At 38.9% G+C, this 24,731-nt stretch overlaps 2 protein-coding genes across 9 annotated transcripts in view; both read right to left on the bottom strand.

Moving 5' to 3' along the window:
- Positions 1-1,580: 1,580 nt before the first annotated feature.
- On the bottom strand, positions 1,581-15,397 carry abhd3 (abhydrolase domain containing 3, phospholipase). The gene is made up of 9 exons (XM_061732445.1): positions 15,146-15,397; positions 13,832-13,995; positions 12,095-12,277; positions 9,404-9,449; positions 6,742-6,854; positions 6,245-6,418; positions 5,933-5,981; positions 5,678-5,843; positions 1,581-3,892 (listed from the first exon to the last, which is right to left on the bottom strand). Exons 1-9 carry the CDS (start codon positions 15,305-15,307, stop codon positions 3,711-3,713), a joined length of 1,239 nt encoding a protein of 412 aa, XP_061588429.1. The 5' UTR covers positions 15,308-15,397; the 3' UTR covers positions 1,581-3,710.
- Positions 15,398-21,997: 6,600 nt separating this feature from the next.
- Positions 21,998-24,731, bottom strand: part of dtna (dystrobrevin, alpha) — a 26,033-nt gene continuing 23,299 nt past the window's right edge. For 3 of the 8 annotated variants that reach the window (XM_061732422.1, XM_061732418.1, XM_061732423.1), the window contains 6 exons: positions 24,546-24,705; positions 24,374-24,463; positions 24,194-24,293; positions 23,954-24,071; positions 23,821-23,853; positions 22,000-23,284 (listed from right to left, as the gene is read on the bottom strand). In XM_061732422.1, coding sequence (XP_061588406.1) covers positions 23,836-23,853; positions 23,954-24,071; positions 24,194-24,293; positions 24,374-24,463; positions 24,546-24,705 — 486 coding nt within the window. In that variant the 3' untranslated portion in view covers positions 22,000-23,284; positions 23,821-23,835. Of the gene's footprint in view, positions 23,285-23,820; positions 23,854-23,953; positions 24,074-24,193; positions 24,294-24,373; positions 24,464-24,545; positions 24,706-24,731 lie in introns of all 8 variants that reach the window. The other 5 variants (XM_061732421.1, XM_061732420.1, XM_061732419.1 and 2 more) reach the window with 5 other exon arrangements.

The raw sequence follows: 24,731 nt of genomic DNA, 5'->3' as shown, positions 1-24,731 counted from the left end.
GCTACTTTTAGTGCGCATTCATTTGCCCGTTGGGCTGTAAATGAGTGCGTGAGGAGTCAGATAGATCTGTCATACTGTGCTCTCAGTTCGGTTATTTTGCGTGCCCTCAGCTCGGACTTCAGTGGATAAGTTTGCTCAAAAGATTTGTGTTTTGTCTCGTAGTGGCGCTTCACATTACCGCTTTTGATTAATGCCACGTTTTCGGAACATATGAGGCACACTGGTTTAGAACAGGCTGCTGGAAGAATGAACATAAATTGGTCCGTCCATTCATCTTTAAAAGCTCGGTTTTCTGCATCAACTTTCCTTATTTTGGAGCAAGCCATGCTGCACTGTCTCTCACACGTCTCTTTTCCTCTCTCCACAGTCCACAGAGTGCAGGCCACGCAGGGTAAACAAACGATTTGATTGGCTCAATTGCCGTGTTAACTGGATTAGCTCCGCCCCCTGCCGACCCGTGACCGTCGGAAAAAATATTTTTTTTTTGTGATCAATTTTTTATTTTTATTTTTTTATTTATATATAGAGGAGAAGCATCCCCATAGTCCAAGAGAAAAAGACAACAAAAAACCACCTGAAAAAAAAACCAAAAACTCCCGTGTACAGTAAAATGTATTCTCATTAATTTATTAGAAATTGCTCACGGGTCCGGATAGAACCATCACTCGGTCCGGACCCGGACCGGGGTCCGCCATTTGGTGATGGCTGGTCTAGTGCGTCATGCTCCCTGTTGCTCCGTGTGTTTTTGTTTTGGCTTTCTTGGTTGCTATGAATTTCAAGCCTGGTTGTTTTTCTCTGTGATTAGTTTTCATTTGAATAGAGGACTCTGTTGTCTATAATCTCCTGCTTTACAGTTAGTGTGACTTGGATATATATCAGATCCAATTTTATAGCAAGTTCATGTAAAAAATAGGGTCAAATTCCAAGGGAAGGCGTCCACATGCCTTCTCTCATGTATTGGTACGTACTGCACATGTGCAGTGATATCAACATTTGTAACAAAGCGATTCTTGCCACTTACACTGTAATATCAATTCACTTTGATTGGTGACCAAGAGTAAATTACTCATCCCTTCCTGGCAATCCAATTATTCTCAGACATTCGTACATCATCAAGCTAAAACCAAAGCTCATCTGCCTGCGGGCGTATTGGAGGAAGGGTTTGGATCGTAGGTAAGTGGAGTGCTGGGGGATTAAGAGTTGGTCCTTGGTGGATATCATCCACCCCTGGAATGATGGGTATCCTATCAGCAGCTAAAACGGTGGGTGTGGATGGAGTCGATTCCAGGGAGCAAAACCAATGTGATGTGAGAGGAGTGGGTGTCCTGGTCATACAGAAGCTGCTCAAAGATAGACTGTTCAATATTTTACCATCAGGGTGTTGAGTCTGAAATGATCAGAGCTCTTTGTCAGATAAACGTTAAGTGGGAAATTAGTTTCTGACACATCGTGAATATCAACTATGAAGCTACAACATATTTTTTGTTCAACAAAAACAAGTGAATTCAAAAAGTCTGGCTCAAGCCACATGCTTCGCCTAGAGGTTCAATATGCACCAATGAAAAAACCCAGGACACTGATTGATCTAGACTTTGTTTAATAATCTAATAAATACAGCAGATTACACTCATGTCAATAATGTGAATATACTAGTATTTTACAGTAGATTTTTTTTTTTTAATTTAAAATCTTATTGCTGCACATGTTAAAACTGTTTATTTTTCTTCTTTTCATGAGGTGTACAAAAAGAAAAGCAGTATCTTATGTAGAACAAACATGTCCTGTGTGCTACAGATTACAAAGTCGTGTTAAGGTTCAGGACATGATCACGGTGACGAGACACATGCTACCTAATGGACACTTTTGCGGGGACAAACGGACACTAAAATTCCATAGGAACGGGACGTCAGAATCCTTCATGCAGCGCATTACCGAAAGCCTGGCCACCGGTCAGAGCCGCTTCATTCAAGAACGCCGACTTGTTCACGGTAGCCAGCCCCTTGATCGTTGTTGGCTGAAGGAAGCAAATACGACTGGAACCCAGCTTCCGCTGACGATGCGAGCGATGCATCTTTGTAAAGCAGCATCCACCATTTCAAACAGCCAATGTGTCTTCCTGTGTGACTTCATTCACATCAGCTGCTAGCGCTCCCAGTCCTACTTACAGAACTAACCACCAACATTTTTCTCTTAGAAATTTAAGACTTTACATACTGCTATATTAATCCTTTGGATATTCCTTCAAATCTCTAATGAAATCACTGCCTTGCATTAAGAAATTAGAGGCATGACAGTATCAACTAAAGTAGTGCAATTTTACATTCCTTGTCAATGATGAAAGTTTCTTCATTATGATACATTTGTAAAACTATTTGGTGCACATGAACGTACAATGGGTGGAAATAAAAGTGCATGCAGAAGAGCAACGGTTAATACAGCAAACATTAGGTCATTTGCTTTGTTTCTGAGAGTAAGATGAGAAGACTGTCACCACCATATTGCACCTTTGTTAAATCTGAAGCTGTAGCCAAGGTGCAGTCAGAAAGTTGGTATGAAGACTCGGATGACTGTTTTAAGTCAATATGCCCAATACTGTCGTTGTGCATGCTTAAGGATATTGCTAATGATTCTAAAGGCAGAATGAAAGAGAGAGGTAATGTAATGTTGTAACAGCAGGCTCCAGGAGGAGATCTGAATTCAGGTTCAAATTCATTCTAGAGGACTGAGAAACAGCCCGTTCACTGTCACAACCTTTTGTTCTTACTCTTCATTTAAAAAAACAAACAAACAAGAAACACCGAGATATAACGTGCTGGTAGGTAGATCACTTGCTTCTCCTTGTCTCCAGTCTTCCTGCTGTGCTACGTATGCTAAGCATCTCCTGACAGCAGCTCCACATTCAACAGCTGGGGGGGATCAGCCTTCTCAAGTCAGAAAGAAAGCACACACGTGTAAATCACACATCAAGTTAATACTTAAACTAAAGATAACAGTACGTGTCAACGGAAAAAATTAAAAACATGTAGCTTTGACAGACTCAAAAACTCAAAGAGAACAGCCAACGAAACAGAACTACACGGGAAGGAAGGACTGATGAGTAAATAAAGAAAATCCCTGAGGGCTAAAATCCTACTGATAAAGGTGCTGGATACAACAGGATGTTTCAGAAACAAGGATGATTGGATTTTCATGTACAGTACTTCGGATGACTTCGCCAGAAAACGATTGCACCGGGTGATCTTTAGCAAGTTAAAGCAAACTAAATGAAATGATATGGATTCTGCTGATTATCGGTGACGAAAGCGGCCGCATTGTCACTGAGCACATGATTACAGATGCAATAAAATGTAAGGAATAACTCAAAGTTGAAAGCAACACAAATGCTACATTCAATAATGTGCCCTTCAAATAAGGAAAAGAGGTTTTTTCTTTTTTGCTTGTGGCAGATGGAAGAATGAGACGGAACGATGCAGGACAAAGATTGAAAAAGGGAAGAATAGTGAATAGCTTTTGAGGTTGAAGTGCTGAGGATTGGAATGACGGTTAGGAATGATGAAAGGGGGTTAAACTGTTAAAAACAAGGGACAATTACAGGAAGGTAGGGAGAAAGAATGAACATGGAGGCGAGAGGATAAAAAAGAAGGAAAAAAGAAAGGAGAAAGAAAAAGGAAGTAAAGACATTAAAGGAGAGGAACACTTCAGTTCTCTTATCAGGAGAGGTCTTTGAGTTGGTTCCCTTTTTCGATGACCGCCTTCGCAAACTGCTTGAAGACTCGGTCCATGTAAGTGCTTTGTCGTGGCCACAAACCCTCCAGGAAGCCAATATGGCCGCCGTGACAGGTAATGAGTAAGGCCAGGTTAGGGTTCTGCTTTACTGCCTCCACCGGAATGGCTGCAAAAAAAAATACACTCTATGAACCTACATTAATGAGGTGTAATTCAAACAGTCAAAGACTGTGCAACGACGCTAATCAAGTACTTATATCAGTAAAGACAACACATGTGTAACAAACTTTGACTGCTTATGGAAATCAAAGAAGGCCTACTGACAATGGCCGGGTTTCCCAGATCCAACCTCTCTTAAGGACTTAAGAGAGGTTCAAAGAAGGTTTCACTTAAGAGAGAACCCTAAGATACGGGTGTTTCCCAGATGACTTCTTAACACCGTCCTTTAGTTTCGCTCTTTCAGAAGCTCTTTGGAGCAGCTGTCCGGTTCTGAAACCAAATCAATCGATGCCAGGCAAATCGATCACCGATCACTATCAGCGCATTTTCACACGCAGCACTGCTACCTAACGCACTAATTCACTGCTGCCTGTGCGTTATAATGAAAAATTAAGATGATAAATATAATTCAATGACCCTTTTTCATCCAAACGGTGCGTTACTCCGTTATTTCTGGCTACAGTGAGGCTTTTTTTCCCCACACGCAGAAACCGGGAGGAAACGTGGTGGGCGTGTGTGTGCGTTCAAAAACATGAGCCAAGAGAAGGCGAGTTTCGCAAATCGCAACGTGGAATTACAGCAATCCCTGGTTTTTCGCAGGGGTTATGTTCCAAAAAGAACCCGTGATAAGTGAAATTCTTTTTACAATTATAGAGGGCTTCAGATTGCAGAGATCATCCCCGCCACGCACGTATTCCTGCTCTTCTGATGCTGCTGCATCCCGCAGGTGGGTTTTTTCAAGAGAAGAAAATAGTTATGGGTCGTTGTCTTCGCTCTTTTTTCTTCTGGGCAAAAAGATTCTTTAATATAAACCGACACCATTGATTATATTTGAGACTGTAATGAACGATTCATCAAAGGATCCCGTTGATCAGCTGCTGCTTCCCTGTCATCACATAGATGCGCTCGGGCGCGGCGCAGGAGGATCGGTGTCCCGGCTGCCTGGACAGCGCGGTCCGACAGCACGTCCAGGGGACTGAAGTGCTGACGCACGAATGCGTTCATAAAAACAGTTCTGCTTCGCGCACGGTGACGCGGTTGATTTGCAGCGAGAACATGCTGTATAGCAGCCAAATTATCAAATAAATGATATTCATGATGATCGTTTTATTTGTGCGTAATGCATAAAGCATATACAGGAACACACTTGTTATTCCTTATTTTTCTTTTTTTCCCCCCTTTGCTGTCACCAATAAATGCTAAACAATATAAATCTAAAGTATAAGGTGACCTTGGGTGTCGTGAAAGGCGCCTCCAAATAAAATGAATTATTATTATTATTATTATAAAATAGATCAAAACTTGTGCGGGGTGCATTGTTTTAATATCTCATTGCTTGGTGTGATATTGATTTGCCTGACGCGGCTGGATCTGTGAGTCTTTGTTCACTAAGATGGTTGTAAAGACTGGGTCAGCAGCATCTTTCATTTCCTTCTTAATGAAAGAGATACTTAAGCTAAGAGCGACTCTGGGAAACGCGATTTTCTTTCACAGGCTCCTTAAGAAGGTTTGAAAGAAGTCTTTCGCTGTTAAGAACTACTTAACTGATCTGGGAAACCCGGCCAATGTTGGTTCTATATTCTGGATGATAAGTACATATTTCACCCTAAAGGCAGTTTTCACACCAACAGCTAAAACAGGGTTTGTGCTATAGCTGCAATGTAAAGGTTTACCAAAGTTGAATGAGGCTGCTACGCAGCTGTACCTGAGGAAAACCCTTCCTGCTACTCACCGTGAGATGGAGAAAAGACATCATCGGCAGCGTTCAGACACAGCATTGGCACCTGTACAGATTTCAGCTTGTGGATTGGACTGGCATCACGGTAGTAATCATCATTAGTAGGATAACCGAACATGATGGAGGTGAACCTCTCATCAAACTGTCGGATGGTCCGAGCCTATAAGGATCAAGGAAAGTGATTCATCTTTTTGTCTGTTATTTACCGTTACATTAGCATGGCTTTACATCCATGAAAGCAATCCCTACCTTCATGACATGATCGATGTCGTAACACTTTTCAAGTATCGGTCTGTGTCTGCAGAGGAGAGTATTAATGACACCGTCATTTAATGAAATCATCTGGAAATGTTCCTAACATGTTCCTAAAAATAAAGTAGACCTTTAAGAGGTGTGACAGCAGCTCTTGCTTTCAAAGTAATTGTGAAGCACAGCTAACAAAACATAATCTATAAATGGTAAACATTAAAATGAAGATACAACAGACGAATATGCAAAACCAGGTTGTGACTTGTGTGCCAGCAGAGTGTTAGTGGCTGTGTTAATCCCACTCTGGGTGACCTGTGCACAGAGGCTTGTAGGCAGCTGGTGAGGTAGGAGTTGAAGAGGAAACGGTCCAGGGGTTTTTCCAGTGACGCAGTGCACTCAAATACATCCCAGCCTGCTGAGAAGACTACCACCCCTCTCAGACAGGTTTCTCGGCCCTTACGCCCCAAGTAGTTAGCCAGCATCATCCTGGATATGGAGAGAAAGGAGAAGCTGAAGGGCCGTACGAGGAAAAACGGCTTCCATTTCAAACCAATCCCTCAAATCAAGGGATTAATGTTGTGCAATGAAAAACACATTCTTTGGCACGCAGCGCTGAACTGCTGGAACAAAATTAAAGCATTGACATGACCAAACCAATTCTGAGAGGGTGTGCACTGCTCCAAAGAGACTCCTATTAACATGTCACACGTGTTAATATTTATATTTGACACTTTCAGCTACTGCTGTCACCACAAAATGTTTGGGAAGAGTTATTGGTAGTGTCTGCAAGTACTGAAAGGTTTCCCTACCCTCCCATGGACACGCCAGCAGCCATGATTGGAGCAGCTTCATAGGTTCTCTGGATGTGTGCGATGACAGTCTCCAGATCTTCAGTGTTGGCAGCACAGTACGTCCTCGGGGTCTGAGTATAGGACACCAACAAGGCCTGACTTGCATAACTCAAACTAAAACAATTGCATCAGAAATGGTAAGAGAGTAAACTACTGTAAGCCAAACACTTAAATATAATATATACATTCTCTCTAAATCTGGTCACATTAAAGATAAACTTACTAAAAGCAGCAAACAATATTTTAAAATGAAGCGATTAAACACCACACTATACAGCTGAGAAAATTAAATACAATATTAGCACATCATTGATGATTATAGTTGCTAGATAATTTGCAACATTATTTAGACCCTGCAGAGTGAATTTTAAGAATATAAACCAAACGTCTGTGCTGCATCATGAACAGCAGACGCGGATGAGACGCGACACATAAACCAATTCAAGACAGAAATTTGAAGAGCTTACAGATTATTATGTAACAGTCTCTCTCACACAGGCGGCATTGGTGGCTCATCATGTTTTTAATCTTTCGTACAGACAGTTATTATTATCTTCTGGTGTTGTGCATTACTACAGCGAATCTGACCTAAACAAACCTTCCTGCTGCTTTTACTGCAGCTCATAACGCTTTCTACCTGGTATAAAAACAATGTGGCTCATATCCTTATCTTTGTAAGATTTTTTAATCATTATTATTATTTTAAACAGTGAAAGTGCAAAAGGTGTATGCACCATGCACATTGCAGACCAACATGTTTTCCATTTAACTGAGAAATTGACTTCTGCCCGTTAGACAGAATAAGAAATATCACACAAAGCATTTACCATTTACAAATACAAAATAAAGATGTCGCCTGTGCAAATAAAAACAGGCGTCGAAATTGATGACAAGTGAGACCTGAAGAATTGGAACATTATAAATACAGAAATTCCTTCTCATCCTTTCCATAACATTATAAGACGCTTATAAAAATCTGCCAGTTGAAGACAGAAGCGCATTCACTTTGTTGCATGATAGATCTGTCACGTTACACTGCAGCAGTTTAGCAACAGCCTCAGGCTCAGACGGAGATTCAGCTTTATACGGGACCCTTTGTAAAGACTTGTCTGCTGTGGAACATTTTACATCCAAATACAAAAGAAGGGCCCGGATGGAAAAACCCTAGTGCTACAGTATAAGACAGTATAAGTGCTAAAGGTTTACCTTAAGTGGATAAAAAAATTTTTTCTTTCAGCTCAAAAAAGCATAACCACTTTTTCCTAATGCTGCACAGGGGCCATGCTTTGGCTTTCATTGAATAATAAGATGTTGTCATTGTTTAACTGGCTATTTCTGATAATGAACTTCTAAGGAAAACGAGTAAAATGTCTTGCAAACAGTTTTAGCAGTCAGAGCAGGTTATTTCACATTAAAAAACAAGCCAGCTCAAACTTGAAGGAGCCCTTTTTTAAAGAGTGCAGTTTCTCGGGAAGCCACCCAGTTCTTTACTGCCCCTCAATTAAGATTCAACAAGAAACTCAGACTAAGTAAATTCCTGTTTTTCTCTGCTGCTGTTGCTGTTCTCTACTAGGCCTGTAAGTCTGTGGAACTTCACAGGAAAAATTGGGCTTACTAAGAGAAATCTAATAACTACAGTATAAAACAAAGAAATGATTAAGCACTGAGGTAAGACTGAGCACTGTACACAGCATTGTACAGGCTTTTCAAACAAAGGTCTTAAAAGAGAGCCTGAGCTCTTAAAGCGGTCTTTGCACCAGGGTGGATGTTGCACACAGCAGGTCTTTCACAAGCACTGGCCAATTTAAACAATGGAGGATATTCAGTGTAACTGGACACAGAGAAAACAGTTGTGTACAAAGGCCAAAACATTTGCATGAACTCTGCCACAATTTCCAGCAGATATGAGCAAGTGAATTCCTTCCATTCAACCGCCACTTGAGAGAGCACCGACACTACAGGGTCCGTCTCCTATTTTTATTTAAATACCCCTGAGACAACTAAAGCCACTGATTCAGATTTATACCCACTAATAGGAACCATAAATGAATCGTGGGAAATCTCATTAAGTAATAAAACACAATTGTTGCTTTTGCTAAATTCTCTGTTGGTGACGATGGTACAGTACGATTGGAGAGGGGTGATACGGACGGCCACGGAGAATAGGTCTTTGTTCTGGAGCGAAAATGTAAACACACAGAGAGAAAGCCAGCACAGTGAGAAGTCACTGTGTGAAGGCCGGGCCCACTTTGTAAATATAGTATAGTTCTAAATATACTCGGGTTAAAAGGACTGATGAAATTAAGCCAGGTGTCAAGAGCAGCACGTGCTTGGCGAGGTCATATTTCTGTGGTTCTGTATTAAATATGTGCCTGCAACTTAATCCCCTCCAGGGCAACAACACTATTTCTGCACGTTCCTGTGGGTTCTGTGGCACATGTGCAGCGGACATGCTCATTGCTGGCGGGAAAGGACAACTCTACTAAAGAGAAAGCCAACTATCTCTTAAGGTTTTGTCTTTTTTTTTCTCTTTTAAGATGCATTTTTCTCAGCTCAGACAAGGCAGATATAGCGACCGAGAATGACATGTTGAAGACTACAGCACATGCTGGATTCTTACCAGTAGTGTTTCACCAGAAACCCCTCTGTTGTTGAATACCACACATCTGAAATACAAAAAAAAACAACAAGAAAAAAAGTGCTCATGCAAATAATTTTACTGACTAATCTTAAAACTAGACTGAAACAAGTTCAGGAACAGCTGAAAAAACAAGTCAATTATTTCATTCCACCACATTTGCAGATTGCGAGGGGAAAAAAAGTTGAAACAGAACCTCCTACGGCTGAACACGAGGCACATATATGTCCACTGGTCTCACTTCAACCACATGTCTTTTTTCAGACCAAGGTAAGGACAATGCACAGATGATTTAATTTATTCTATTACATCTTTCATCTCATGCAAATCAAAGTAGGCCTGAGTGATATAAAATGTACTGATGTATTTTAAAAGGAGATATGCAAACGGGGAATGTATTGTGATGAAATAGATGGTGTGCTTTCTCTGCTCATGCTACCTGCTTTAACCTGACTCCCTGCTGCATCTGCACCCACAACGCTCCACCACATGTGAAGGGGCATTAGAGTCATTTGAAGGAATAAAATTGTGAAGTGGTGGGTAAAATTCTAGGAAAACATATCAGACTTTCTTATTTTATAACGTCAGAATTTCTGACTTTTTATAGTCAGTCTTAAAAAGTAACTATAAACATTTCTGTTGGAGCAGAGATATGTCTATATTTTAAATATAGGATAATTATTTATCTTATTTTTTTAGGTTATCTTTTCAATAACATCTTAATGAATATTGTGTAAGAGGCTAAATCCTTCCAATACCAGTTTTCTTTACTAAAAATGTACTTCTAGTATAAAGTTAAAGCTGACGACTAAAATGTGTTTGCCAGGAATGTGCAATCATTTTCAATATATTTGAATAGTAATTCGATTATAAGAAATGCAATAGTTTCGCCCTGATATCTGACCGGACTTCCATAAAAGAACAAAATATTAAAGCTTCACTATGGCCAGGCTCTGCTGCAGGATGATGTGAACTTAAAGCTGATGGAGTTCAAATAAGAGAAGGGAGTATCGTTTTCTTCCTGGATTCGAGGCACAAACACCAGGTTCATAAGTGATTAAGTAAATGTTGTCGTGCCGGAGAAAGTATGTGATCTTCTCTAAAGCAGCTTTGTGAAAGCAAACAATCACGAATCAGTCAGATAAAACTAAACTACTGTTACATTTCCACATGTCCAAAACGGTTTTATTATAGCTGATTTGAGTTCAAATGTTATTTTACTTAATACAAATATAATTTATCCTATTTCTTTTCCTAAAGGAGATCTTTATTTCTGCAAAATCATTTCAACTTTAGCCTTGAAAATGACTAAGTTTTATTTTTCTAAGTAAACCAATAAAAGATATTTCAGTTTTTCTTTTTTAATAAATTTGCAAAAATTTCTACATTTCTGTTTTTTTTCTGTCAAGATGGGGTGCTGAGTGTACAGTAATGAGAAATAAAATGAACTCTTTTGATTTAAGCAAATGGCTGCAATGAGACAAAGAGGGAAAATTTAAAGGGGTCTGAATACTTTCCGTACCCACTGTATATTTATATGTGTTAATATATATTTAAACAAAATTATATTCAAGGGAGATTTTAGGTGGGTCTGCAAAACTCTGAAACTCCAAAAGTCAATCATTTGGGCAGAAAAACATTACATTTGGCCAACCCTGTGTAATACATGCTGGAACTTCATAAATAATTCTCTAAAAGCTTTAATATTTGTAACAGATTGAGACATCAATTATTCTTATGGGCCAATCTTGATTGACCACATAACAGCCTAAAAATGTGTAAGACAAAAAACCATAAAAACATTTAAAGATTGGCTTCTGTGTTCAAGGAAGCAAAGGGCAAAACCCCTTGAAACAAATGTTCTTCTATAAAACATGACCTCAGAATATGTTGAGGTTTTCTAGGAAGGCACAGCTGTGTGTGTAGCATTTTACTTGTGCTTTATGGCAAAAACCTCATCACATCTCACCAGGAATTGAAAATCTGCCAGAGTCAGACCTGCAGTTTTTATATAACTGAGCAGCAGGGAGGAGCTGCACGGGGCGTTAGACGTGGCGGAGGGGTGCTTAAATGTACTCTGCGGAACTGACACGGACGCTGGTCGGAGCTAAGCTGCAAATCTTGTACGGGGATAAGCTGTAATTAATTAAGCCACACAGACAAGGGAGAGGGGTGCAAGATGCTGAGTTTGCTGGCTTTTTTTTTTTTTTTTTTTTTTTTACAATGCTTTCCCAAATCTGGGTGAAAGAATGTGTGCAGATAAAACACCAAGAGAGCTGGTTGGAGATGAAGAAAAGCGAGAGTAAAACTGCCTCCCTATGCAACTCTTCAAGCCTGTGCTACATTTGGCCATTTACAAAAGCAGCTCTTGACAGAGAGCTTAGCTGTCCACTTTGTTAACGCACTTCACCTAGAATAACCCCAAACTATGTTCTTTACAATCCCATTACGATGTAAAAAAAAAAAAACTCCAACAAAACTGAATGTCATGTTTTACTTGTGGTCAATATTGGTATGCAGAAGTGTTTTGTCTTTGATTGTACAACAAATGTTTAGTCTGGTTAGATGGAAAAATTAGAACACGAAGCACAGAGTTCCTGCTCTGTGATTTAGTGTGCTGAATGTCTGCTCAGCATTGAAGCTCAGCCAGGGTATCCAGCCAAGACCACCCACCTATAGCCCAGATCGCAGCTCTGTTGGACCATGTGCAAGATGTAGGACTCCCGGCTGGTGCCAGTCAGACCTGGGAGAAGGAGCACAGTGGGTCTGGTGGTGGGGTCAGGATGAGAGAGGCTGTCGTCGTTGTCAAACCAATCCACAGATATCTGTCCTCCATCTGCTGCCTTAATAAGCTCACTGCAGACACGAGTGGGACACGCGACTCAGCACTGTGGGTCTTTCTGAAAATGATCTTCCATCTGTATCTGTGTGTATCAATTTCCTTGTCTCACTCATACACTTGCATGCACAAAGACACACACACAACATAGCACTGGTGAGAAATACTCATACTGAACATGATTCCTTTTTTGGCATAGCGGTATTTGTTAATTAAGAACCACTCAGATGCTCTGATTCCATTGTTACTTCATTCATAACAATGTCACAAGGGAATCAGACATGTGAATACAGCACTTGCCGACAGCTGCCTCATTTGCCTAGTGATCATCTTTTCAGTGAACTCTGCAGCACTCAGTAAGTAAAGGAAGCGAGGAGGGCAATGCACCAGCAGATTCTAATGGTCAATCAATTTCTGGGCTGTACAACTGTCCACTATAGCCGATGAGGCCATTCAATCCTGGTGCTGGTGCCTTTTAAAACCTGTGCTGTGCACAAACCCAACACGCAGTAGCTGGTAACCCAGCTTGGCCAGCCTGTGGTAACGACATCAGCATGAAATTACAGAACAGCCTTGAAATATACACCTGAGGCGAGACTTTAAAGTAGAGGAAGACAGGTTCAGGGAGAAATGGGAGGAGACTAGCGGCTAATCCTTTCCCCTCGGACAGCAAGGTGACTGGAATTTCACCCAGACGGCTTACGACAAATGGGACGGTTTTCACAGAGCCGTCTTTGGGTCAACCTTGCATAATTTCATTATGGGCTGGGAGGATGCGGGATGGGTGTTCCATTGTCCCAAGAGGAAAAGTGATAATGAGTACAGTGAATGTGATGAGGGATGGGCACGTTCCCTGTGCATAGTGGGGATACTTGTCTCCTGGACAAAGGGGACCAGAGACACCAATAGGACTAATGATTTAAATGAAGAACTAGGAAAAAAAAAATTGGGTTTACAATCAGAAAAACGGATGAAATAAAGTTCAGGATTTTCTTCCTCCGCTTTAAGTCAAGTCTCAAGAGCCTTGCTGATACATCACAATAAGTGGACTCTTGTACAGTCACATCTACACGGACCTAAAAAAGTAATAACTGCATTGTAAAACAAAACTAATCTGTCTTAATTAAATGTAACTTATTTTGTTTACATGGGGGACAAAGAATGCAGTGCCCATTTGTCTTCAAAGAATATCCAGCGACAGAGCAGGCAGAGAAAGACGGAAAAGTGCCATAAAAGCGCTCTTTGTCTTCCTAACCTTTGGGTTCAGCTGAGTACAAGGCTGGGATTTCTTTCCAGATGTGACACTGGAAACAGAGAGGTCAAAAAACAGCCTTTCTCAAACGTGACCAAGCTTTTTTTTTAAAAGATTCTTGATAGGATTAAGTGTAAAAATGATTTGCTTTCCTTGAAAATTCTAAGAAACATTAAATAAACATTTTACCACACAAGCAAATATTGTAAACCACTTATTAGCTTTGAACTATGTGAACTACTTGTAAAGGAAGAAACTAAGTCTCAGCTCGGGAAGAAAACCACTATGTGCGATGTCCCATTAGTACACAAGGACTTACTTTCGGTACACGACTCCAGGTTTGGCTGTTACAAAAGGTCTTAGCAGCGTTTGGATACGACTCTCCCAGCACCAAAAGGTGGGGTAGTAGGTTTCTGTCACTACCGGACATTGCTCCCTTAGAAACTGGCAGAACTTATTACCCCCAGAGATGAGTTGGGGTTTCTAGAAAGAAAGAAAAAAGAAGTCGTTATTGCAATATTAACATATAAAACATTAGTATCATAATAGCAAAGAAAATACCACAATAGATGGTTGTTTATTATTTTCCAAATCCCACATGCAATTATATACTATACAGTATATATATATATATATATATATATATATATATATATATATATATATATATATATATATGTATATATATATATATATATATACATATGTGTGTGTGTGTGTGTGTGTGTGTGTGTGTGTGTGTGTGTGTGTGTGTGTATAATTCTCAAGTTTCAGTACTTTTTCTGGCAAAGGAAATTTGCCTGGTTGATTTAATAAAATGTATTCATAAATCAAGTTTTGTTAGATCAAATGTAAGATTTTCTGAATACTTTTTCAAACTACAGTATATAATCCCCCCACATTAAATATTTTGATGTGTATGACGGATGCTTGACATATGCTTGAAATGTATAATATGACTCTTGAATGAAGCACTGCTAATGTAAGAAAGTCAATAAGAGTGCATTAAAAACCTGAATTTAGCCCTTTTATAACACTTGCATGCACAATAACATTGCATTGTTTAAAAGGAAACTCAGAAATGCGGCTACACTTCCCAGTCTCCATCCATTAGCTACAAAATAAGGAACTTGGCACGGATTACATAAACCTCTTCAAGCCGGGTAACCGCAGTTACAGCTGCAAAATACACCCTGCACAATACCGACATCCTACTGTAAACGTAAAGAGGACTGATGGGACATCTGAGGACAGTATTTAGATATTAATGGTGGGTATATATGCTGACTAAAGTGCAGTCTGCCGTCCACATGTGCAGCAGCAGCGATCGCCCACCAGCGGCCAGATGCGTCCTCATCCCAACCATCAGCATCCGCACCGGTCGCTCACTAGCATGGCAGTGGGGCAAAGGCTGATTTATGGTCCCGCGTTACAATAACGCAGTGCCTACGCGTAGACTACGCCGTATCCTACGGCGTAGGCTCTGCGTCGATTTAACGCGGAGCCATAATTCAGCCTTTAGTCCTTAATGACAAGGACACGCTGCTTTGTTTAAACCAATATACAAGCTAAAGGGCAAAAAACAGTCCCTTAGAAAAAGCAGTCGCGCATCGTTAAGTGAACATTAACTTACCTTCGCTACTGAAATTAAATAGTAGCAGGTGTACGCTGCGCTGAACCCCAGCACCAAAGACAAGCCTACTCCAGAACCAAATAGTCCAACTTTCACTTGGTTTTCCAAATAATGTGACAGGTCCTTTGTCAGAATGTTAAAGCTGAAGTCCAGCGAGATCATTGCAAGGTCCCTGATGTCTCCCCGTTCTGCAAGGACAGCGGCCAGCCCGGTTGGTATTCAGCTGCGTCTGTCTGCCTGCGAGCCGACTCTGTAGGAGACAGTCAAGGAGGCATGATGATGAGGGGAAACATATATATGTATGGACGGTAGGGGGCGCCAAAAACACGTCTGCAAGTGGCGGCTCGGCGTTGCTCTGGCGCTCCCTGTTGGAAACAGAGGCGACGTGCAACCATGTGCAGCCAGAACTCCAACAAAAAGCCCACTAGTGGCTGAAACCACATAGACAGACAGAGGTGTCAAAAGTATTCACATTCATTACTCAGGTAGAAGTATAGATACTAGAGTTTAAAAATACTCGAAATATCAATTCAAGTTTTTTACTCAAGTAAAAGTATAAAAGTACTGGTTTCAAAACTACTTAAAGTATAAAAGTAAAAGTTATGTAAGGGGGAAAAAAGCAATTAAGGACAAAAGCCATTGAAAATGAATGCATCTTAGTATAATGCAAATATATTAAAGAACCATATATGTGTACTATTGAGCATTAACATCTGTTTCAGAGAGCAGAAGATATGATGACTAGTTGCCTATAAGTATTTTAATGGTGCAAAAAGTCAAACTTCAGAGGCATGTTATCATTTATCCTAACCTTTATTGGAATGTACATCCAAGTTTAGTTGCAGGAATCTGAGGGCAACAGATGCACTGTAAGAACAAAACTGGACAAGAACATCTGTGCCACAACCACAACCAAATTCACTCTATCCGGATGGCGCAATTTAACTGGATAGTTTTTTGTTAAAGGCCGAAATGAAATAGAGTAACGAGGCTGTTTTTAAAATGTAAGGAGTAAAAAGTACAGATAATTGCGTGAAAATGTAAGGAGTAAAAGTAAAAAGTCGTCTGAAAAATAATTACTCCAGTGAAGTATACATAACCAAAATTTCTACTTAAGTAAGGAAACAAAGTATTTGTACTTTGTTACTTGACACCTCTGCAGATAGAAATAATGCCAGGCAAAAGCATTCAGTCCTCCTTGCTATTGGACAATCTAAAAAAATCAATAGCAATCATGTACAAAACCAAAGATATGCTAAATCATAAAAGTTTATACTTAATTTACTGTTCATTGATACTTCCTTATTTAACTTACTGTGTGGAACTATGGGGATCTACGTTTAAAACCATAACTGATAAAATTGTTTTACTACAAAAACGAGCTATACGCATCATAAATAAAGCGGGATATTATGATTATATTATTGAACACCTATACAGCAATCTCTTCTACCTCTACTTCATTCAATAATTTTAAACATAAGCTCAGGACACATTTAATTGATCAGATTACCTAATGATATTTCTAGATTTGTTATTTTTTCTTTAATCATGTAGATACCATGTATTCTATTCATGCTGAAGTTTATTTGCTTTGTCTTTGTTTTTAGACTGCAATCATGTATTCTGCATATTTTAAATCTTTATACAATCTTTTGCTGTATTTTACAAAGGTAGAGGCCTCGTATAAACTCCTTGGGCTTTTTGCCTCAGCCTAGCACATTACCAATCTCTTTTTTACATTTGTATGTTACTTGTTCTGTTTTTTATACTGTGCTGAATAAATAAATCAAATCAAATCAAATCATACTAATTCATTATTTTTAAATTATCATATATTGAAGTTTGACATAAAAATAACAACCTTAGTGCAATAATGTTTATTTAACTGTAATCTAAATATGTATTTCAACAAATTCAAAATATAATTTTATACTCTTACTTTTTGTGTGTCCACATTATTTGATCAAAGTAATAATGAGTAGGTTACGTTTTTTTTTCTTTGAATTAATTACCACCAATGATTTTTGTTATCAATGCTAACATTTCTATGATATTCTTTTTTTTTTTTTGCAAATACTCCATCCCTAAGAGTCAGAACATATATGACGTGATCCAAACCTGTAAAACATAAAATAACATTTTGAGTTCCCACTTATTCTAATCTTTATGGGTTGAAAACCACTCAACCGCAACTATGGGTTTTCAAAATAAAATCTCAAGACAAAGAATCCGTCAAATATAGGAAAAATAAATAAATAAATGAATAAATAAACGAATGATAGTAAAATGATGTTTGAGATAATGTAAAAACTTGACATAATTTGTCAATAAGTGCCTGGTTCTAGTTCTAGGATACACTGATTGCACACATTCTCAGTTGATTCATATTTTTACCATGTAGATTTGAACAAATGTAATTATGATATTCCATTAATAAATGTGATATTTATTTTTTATGCAGTCAAAGTATTAATATGTATTAATACATACACCAAAAACTGTAAGAAATGATGGCATGATGTGATTTAAAGCATCTCAAATATCATTTTTTTTCTTAAATTATCATTATTGTTTTAATATGGAATTTTACACTTGAATTTGTCCTGATCCACATGTTTGGAATCAGTCTAACTGATTTCATAGTCAGAAAGTATTAAGTAAATATTTTACAATGTCTCAAGCATCATCTTTAATTTTTAATTCGTTTTTTTTTTCTTTTCTTTTTGTAATCGTATTTTGAAAACCCAACTAAGCTTCCTGCAGATCCCATAAATATTAAAATACGAGGGCATTCGAAATGTTGGACCGGCTGATTTGACAGCTCAGCCGTGAGGTGGGGGTGAGGAAGCCCACGAGAGGAGGAGGTCAAAGTCCACTGAGCTGCTTCTAGAGTGCAGGGGGAGCGGGTTGAGAGGGGGACTCTTTCCCCTGCAAGTTGGTGTAGGGTTTATTCCGTGACACCAGGTCTTGTTCTGGGATAAGGGATGAAACGTCTGTGAATGGTGGTCCCAGGCTGACAACCCTGTGTCCAGGGCACCTGGAGCTGTGGCAGGCCTCCAGTTGAGCAAGGATTACCACTCACCTGTTGTCACCAATCTTTAACTATTAAATTAACTTTTGGAGAATATTATTTATCATGACAATTTGTACCATATGAACCTTTTTCTCGTCAAAGTCAAATTAGTAACGCTTTATAATTTACATTTTCATGGCCATGTAGATGTTTTGATCTCTAATACTTTACTTTTCTGTTTTGGTCTGACCTCTCAAATGGAGAAAAGCTATTGTAGGCTATGCAGTAAAATGCAGTAAAGGAGGACATAGAGCCAAGCACAATGGACTCTGTAAAGTCTTGAACCTTTGGTCAGGTGTTTAGATCTGACAACTTTGTCTTTAGTAAGAATATTGCTGATGTAATTACTCCATTAAAAAAAAAGAAAAAGAAAAAAGTTACGCCTAGTGGCAAATAAGCTATTTTATTCAATATATACACAGCTTGTTGAACGTATATTGCATTTGAGTCTGTAAATTTGACCTTTTTTTCCATTTAAAACTGGGTGAGGAAGATGGCTATGCAGATATGGAATATATCCATATTTGCATGTAATACAGCTCAGGCCGGAGCAGGTAAAGGCCATTTCACTGGAGGAACACAGTCAGATATAAGTCCAGATTAAAGGTTTGACCTTTTCTCTGATTCCATTATGCTTTTAATGCCATTCATTTTTACTCCTCTTTTTGTTCACTCCCCTCTTTCAGGTGTTGAACACCACGGCCGAGCCCCACGGCCCTCCACTGTCTGTTTGAGAACACAGATGGGACTTTCTGCACTGACTAACCCTGTGTAACATCTGCCTTCACACAGAAATTTCTTTTTCAACGGCTCTGTCAGTTCCTGAACTCACCTGGCACGTTCGATGCCAAGAATGTGACAGGAGCTTGTGACCTACGCCATGGACATTACCTAATAAATTACCTTTTTCTTATTTGACAGCTGTGCAGTCCAGCTTTTTCTTGATGACTGATGTGGATATTAAAAAAACAACATCTTAAAGCACACCTGTATAGGGAGGTTTTTAGTAAAATTGGTAAATTAATGAATTTTGATTGCTCCTGTCTGTTGTTGTCTTTGTATTTTCATAGTTTCCATTTTGTCCTATTTCCAGTTTCCTATTTTTTTTCTGGTCTTTTACTTGCTACCCTGTGTCTTTAACCACTTTAACCACTTGGCGAGCCTCTCTCTGTGAAAGGTGCTATACAAATCAAGTTTACTTATTTACCAACTTAATTACTCATAGCTGCCTCTTCCTTCTAAGGCTATGTGTTTGTAAAGGAGGTGGGCGAGTAGATGTTGAAGGGGCAGAACAAGAACTCCAGCTACTTTGTGAAGTGGATCCCTGACAACATCAAAACGGCTGTGTGGGACATTTCTCCACTTGTCATGAAGACGGCTGATACTTTCCTTGGCAAAAACACAGCTATTCAGAATCTGTTCAAAGAGCAACTGAATACCAACAGTGTCAGGATACCACTCCAAATATAAGTAATGCAGTGTAATCGTATTAAATTACTTCACACTGATATGCTACCACTATCATTGCAACCTTTGGAAATAGTGACTTTAATCACACTGCATTGGCACAAAAGTAGGTTTAATTTCAGAATATGTTTCAGGGTATACACATCCTTCTTCCAGGCCCATCTGGGAAAAAGGTCCATGCTTTCCCCATGTTAAGTGTTCCCAGTGGTTATTATCAGGTGTATGGGTAATGACAAGGCATGGGTCCAATCTGGGTCCGACTGGGACCTGCTGTGAGAGAAAACATTCCCAGCACTCTTTGAGTTCATTATGAGTGCACTCAGTTCAGACCAGTATTATGTCTGTGCAGTTTGGGTTTAGCTGTCTTACACAGCTGCAAAGATGTTGTTTTGAGAACTGCATGTTATTTTGTCTAAAGAGCACCAGGCTCTGTTCTGTAAAACTGCTGCACTTTCCCACAATGGTCACTGAAAGAACTCAAAACTGACAAAACGAAAAATTTACTGAACACTGACTAAAGACTTCTGCACCGGTAGACAGGTATTCTGGTCCACATTCTTGTTGTAAATACAAATTTATAGTGCGTTGCGGCTTTTTAAGACATGTAGCCTATAGTGTGCCCATGTACTCATATAACCTTTGTACAGATCAGCTGCTCCAACCGCATCCTCCTCATCTTTCGTTCTTGGTTACAGTGCAGAAAACAAACTCTAACTGGATTCTTGGGGCCACTGAGAGCGCCCTGATGAGCTGACACACACATCTTTGATGATAAGCCACATCAGACGCCACATTTCTCCACAAAATGGAGAGTGGCAAACACATACACATATGCCAATTTCCTAGCACGAGTACATCATGCGTAAAATACACTTTCTGATTGGATATTTGACATAACATAATCTCGGAAGCGAGGACCCAAAAACTATTATATACGCCCTTGTAAAATAGCCAGGTTAAGACAACTTCTGCAGATGTTGGTGAGACTTCTGTTGAGCCTGTTCTACTGAAGCATTTAATAAAGTTATTTTTTTCACTTCTTATCATATAGTCATAGCAGATTTTTTTTCCACAATAATGTATCTTGACACATTCCAATCTTTTTTTTTTATAATTTGCTTTCAACAGTTGAGACCTCCTACATCGTCCACTTTGGCTCAAACAGCGACGGATGTGACACTGATGTACTTTAATCTTTGAGTTCATATTCAATCTCTTTAGAAGCTGTTCTGGGCTCGGTGGTTTTCATTCGTACATCCTGTCTCTTCAATTTTTCATAAATGTTCCTCTTTTGGCCACGTCCATGCAGTTTTGCTACAGTCCTTTGGACCCTAAAGTTTTGAATACATTTCATAACTATATTCACAGAAACATCAAGCTGTTGGAAATGGTCTTATTATGCAATTATTCAATTCAGTTCTTGCTTCTTAACTTCTCATGCAATTGGGGTCTATCTTGTTTCACCAGAAACAAGGAATTCTAACAGATATTTGTTGGGATTTGTGAAGTGACATTCATTTTAATTTATTTATGTTGAAAAAAATGTAACGTAAAAACAATCATGAGCTTTTTTTTTCTTCCCCACAATAATGAATCATGAAAACTAGCCTACTAGTTATTATCAATTACTATCAATAATTAAAAATAGTTTGTTAGTAATAAACAAATAGCAGATTACATTTTTCATTTCTACTATTACAGTAAGTGGACATTACAGAGTCAGGTTTTAATTCAGTACACAAAGTTTGCATTCTTGGTTAAACAAGCCTGATTTCAGCCTTGGGGTTGTCATGAACCAGCCACTAACCCAGGATGAACCCCAACAGCCCCTGATCAGTTCTGAACAGGATAACATGAATGTATGAAACGGATTTCAGCTGCTAAAAAAACTGCATAGTTCCCATTATTAGACATACTAACAAGAAATGGACATTGGCGTAAAGGTCATCACAGCTTTACCTTTAACTGCGTATCTTTACAAACTCCACATGATGTGGAACTGAATGATAAACAAAGATAACATATTATGAAAGTAATTTCACATAGCCACACGAAGGTTGTTATGAAAAGCTTGTTAGCGGCTGCTGCAAGTGTTGCCCTGTGTTTGATTGAACTTTGTTGGTGCCTTTTGAAATGTAGTGATGATAAAAGGGATAAAGCCTGAACTCTTAACTGATCCTTTTATTATTGGGCAAGTCAAGAGTCAAAATCTCTTTAATATGCACATGACTATGAGATGCAGAGCCGGATGGCTGCCTTTATGTTGCCATAGATGGAAAGATGAATTATTGACGGTAAGTCGAGAGCAGCCACCGGTGCGTTTATGACACATAATAAATGTGCACCGCCAAACCGAGCCAATTGAAGTGTGCCATTTTTGAAAAGGAAAAAGAAAGAGAAAGGAATACATAGGCAAAAATGGTGATATTGTGTCAACACTTTATTATGCATCACCACCATGCGAAATGACTGCTATGAACTTGCTCAAAAAAGTCAAACTAGATATATTTCACACATCTATGATCTTAGATTGGCTTGCCACTTTTACCAAAGTTGACTGGGTAAGTTTTATGCACACTCACACAAAGCATCAAGAATGCATGCGTGCGTGTGTGTGGGAGAGAAAGAGAGAGAGGAAAAATTTGTGTAAGAGCGTTGATCCCAACATCTGAAACAACAACACATATTGTAGGATTTAACTTTAATCATAATCAATAAACCTTTGATTGTAAATGGAATTTCTTCAACACCTTTGCCAGTGTAAACCATTAAATCAGAGTGTTTGGATATCTTTGTGTTTTCTTTTTTGTTTAAACCACACAAAGACATTAGAAGCAGTATTCTATAGCTATATCTATTTGTACATATTTGAAGGCCCAAATCCCTCCTAGCAACAATTTCAATGAGTTTAGCCCCATCGAAGACATCCAGCATTGTTGCAAGTGAGTTTTGTTATAGGCTACATGCTGCATTGGCGAGCAGAACGAACTGAAACAAGAGGTCATCCAGTCAGCTAAGGCAGTGTTTGTCATTATTACTAATGGAACAAATAAAACAAATACATATGATTGGCTTGCTCGAAAACAAAATAAACAAATAAAATCTAAAAGCAACTTAAGAGTGACAGTAAGGTACAAAGCATTTTGAACTTCATCGTTGTATAATTTCACGTCAAATGTAATCTCAGACTTGTCATCATAAATCCTAAATCAGATGCCAATAAACATTTAAACCTGGTTCGATGTGTTTTAAAATGTGAGTCTTTGCAATAATCAGTTTTGCCACTCTGTGATAATAATGTATTTGAACATTTGCTTGACAACTCATACAAAAAAGATAAAAATTAAGAAATAAATCTCTCTGATCATGTGTTTTTATGGCACCTGTGGTATAATAGACAGCTCAGTAATTAATCTCTTTACATCAGCTCACAGTATTACCTTAAATATGTGCTTGGTTAAAAAATATATCTTTACACAAATGTGTTCTGTGGTTGGATTTCAATTCAATTCTCAGTGTAGTCAGTGCTGTGTACTGTTGGCCCAGTGTTGCCTCCGCCAGTGTCTTCGACTGTTGTTGCTTTTCATATTGCTCACCTGTGAAGAAAAAGGTGAGAAAAAGGTAAATGAAGTGCTCAACATATGAAGGATATAAATATATAAGGTTTTATATATATATATATATGTATATATATATATATATATATATATATATATATATATATATATATATATATATATATATATATATATATATATATATATATATATATATATTTATATACATACACACTATAAATACACATATTTATAATATTAACAAACACATCATAGTTCTGATAAGGACTTTAGAGAATCCCAGTGATGCTTTCTTGATGATGACGTCACGTAGCCCCCCCGAGAGAAAGAAATCATGAGAAATCGTCATCATAAACCCTTTATAGCTTCAAAACTAAAGCAGCACAAACGATTGAGAATATTTTCACTGAGTTTTGCGTGGGGTGGGGGCCAGCTTCACGCAGGTACATTTCAGGATAGAAAGTAAAAATCTGTTGTCCGGTATTTAACAATCCAAACTATAAAAAAACAAAAAAACAAATCAACAGCAAACTGGCGGTCACCGGCGAACTTACCAGTCACCAGTACAGTCACTGCTGCAGCGTCACCTGTACCACAAGAAGACATACCACAAGTTAGATGTTTTTTTGCGTAGTGCAAAAAATGAATCCTGTTCTTCTGTTCTGGTCTCAGAAAGCTGCCACTTACCATGCAATTCTTGCCTGTTTCTTGCCTGTGCTTCACCATCTCTTCCATCTTCAGCTCATCCTCCAGCTGCTGCTCCAGGTTGTTCTCAAACATTTCCTCATCTGCAGTGCTAGCAGGCCTAATACAAAAAAAAAAAAAAAAAGAGTTCAATACAAGGCGAATTGTGAATAAGACAAGAGCTACCTCATAAATATTAAAAGGCACCCCCTACACTGAACTGATGCTTATGAACTGAAGTACCTTGGTTTATAAGCAAAGAAGGGATCTGAAGAAGCTGAGCCTAGTGTGTCACAACGACCAAAGTCTGAATCCACAGTGCTATCAGTCTCACTTAAATCTTCTGAGGGAGAAAAAGGTATTAAAATAGATGTGTAGAAAATTCAGACAGTAAAACACAATCTTCCTTTTTTCACGCCTGACCTGAATTGAGCTCTTTAACCAGTGATGACATTGTGTTGGTGATGGAGTCGGCAGCAATGAGTAGGTCATTTCTCAAATTTCTCCTTGGACCTTTAAAAATAGAAAAATAAAAGCATAAATAAACATGAAATTTGAAATGACAATAGCTTGTGACAAGAAAAATGCATTTTACCCTGAGCGAAGGCCTCCTGAACATCCCCTCCCACGCCCATGAGTGAGTCCTGAGGTGTGTGAGTTGGGGTAGTGCTGGTAGAATCTGAGTGGATTGGTGTGGGAATCGACCGGCTGATGGTGTGGCTGGGGGAAGAGCGGGGAGAGCCGGCACCCTGAGTCTGAAGACCATACAGGGGGGTTAGTA

The sequence above is a fragment of the Cololabis saira genome, chromosome 10 (genome assembly GCF_033807715.1).
Source record: "Cololabis saira isolate AMF1-May2022 chromosome 10, fColSai1.1, whole genome shotgun sequence".
NCBI lineage: Eukaryota > Metazoa > Chordata > Actinopteri > Beloniformes > Belonidae > Cololabis > Cololabis saira.
This window is presented reverse-complemented; position numbering and strand designations above follow the sequence as displayed.

Excerpts from the sequence above, each read along its gene's own strand:
- abhd3 (XM_061732445.1), bottom strand. The coding sequence starts at position 15,307 with ATGATCTCGCTGGACTTCAGCTTTAACATTCTGACAAAGGACCTGTCA. Across the intron at positions 9,450-12,094 it reads AGCTGCGATCTGGGCTATAG|ATGTGTGGTATTCAACAACA; the intron begins GTGGGTGGTCTT and ends TTTGTATTTCAG. Across the intron at positions 3,893-5,677 it reads TGTCTTTTCTCCATCTCACG|CCATTCCGGTGGAGGCAGTA; the intron begins GTGAGTAGCAGG and ends TTTTTTTTGCAG.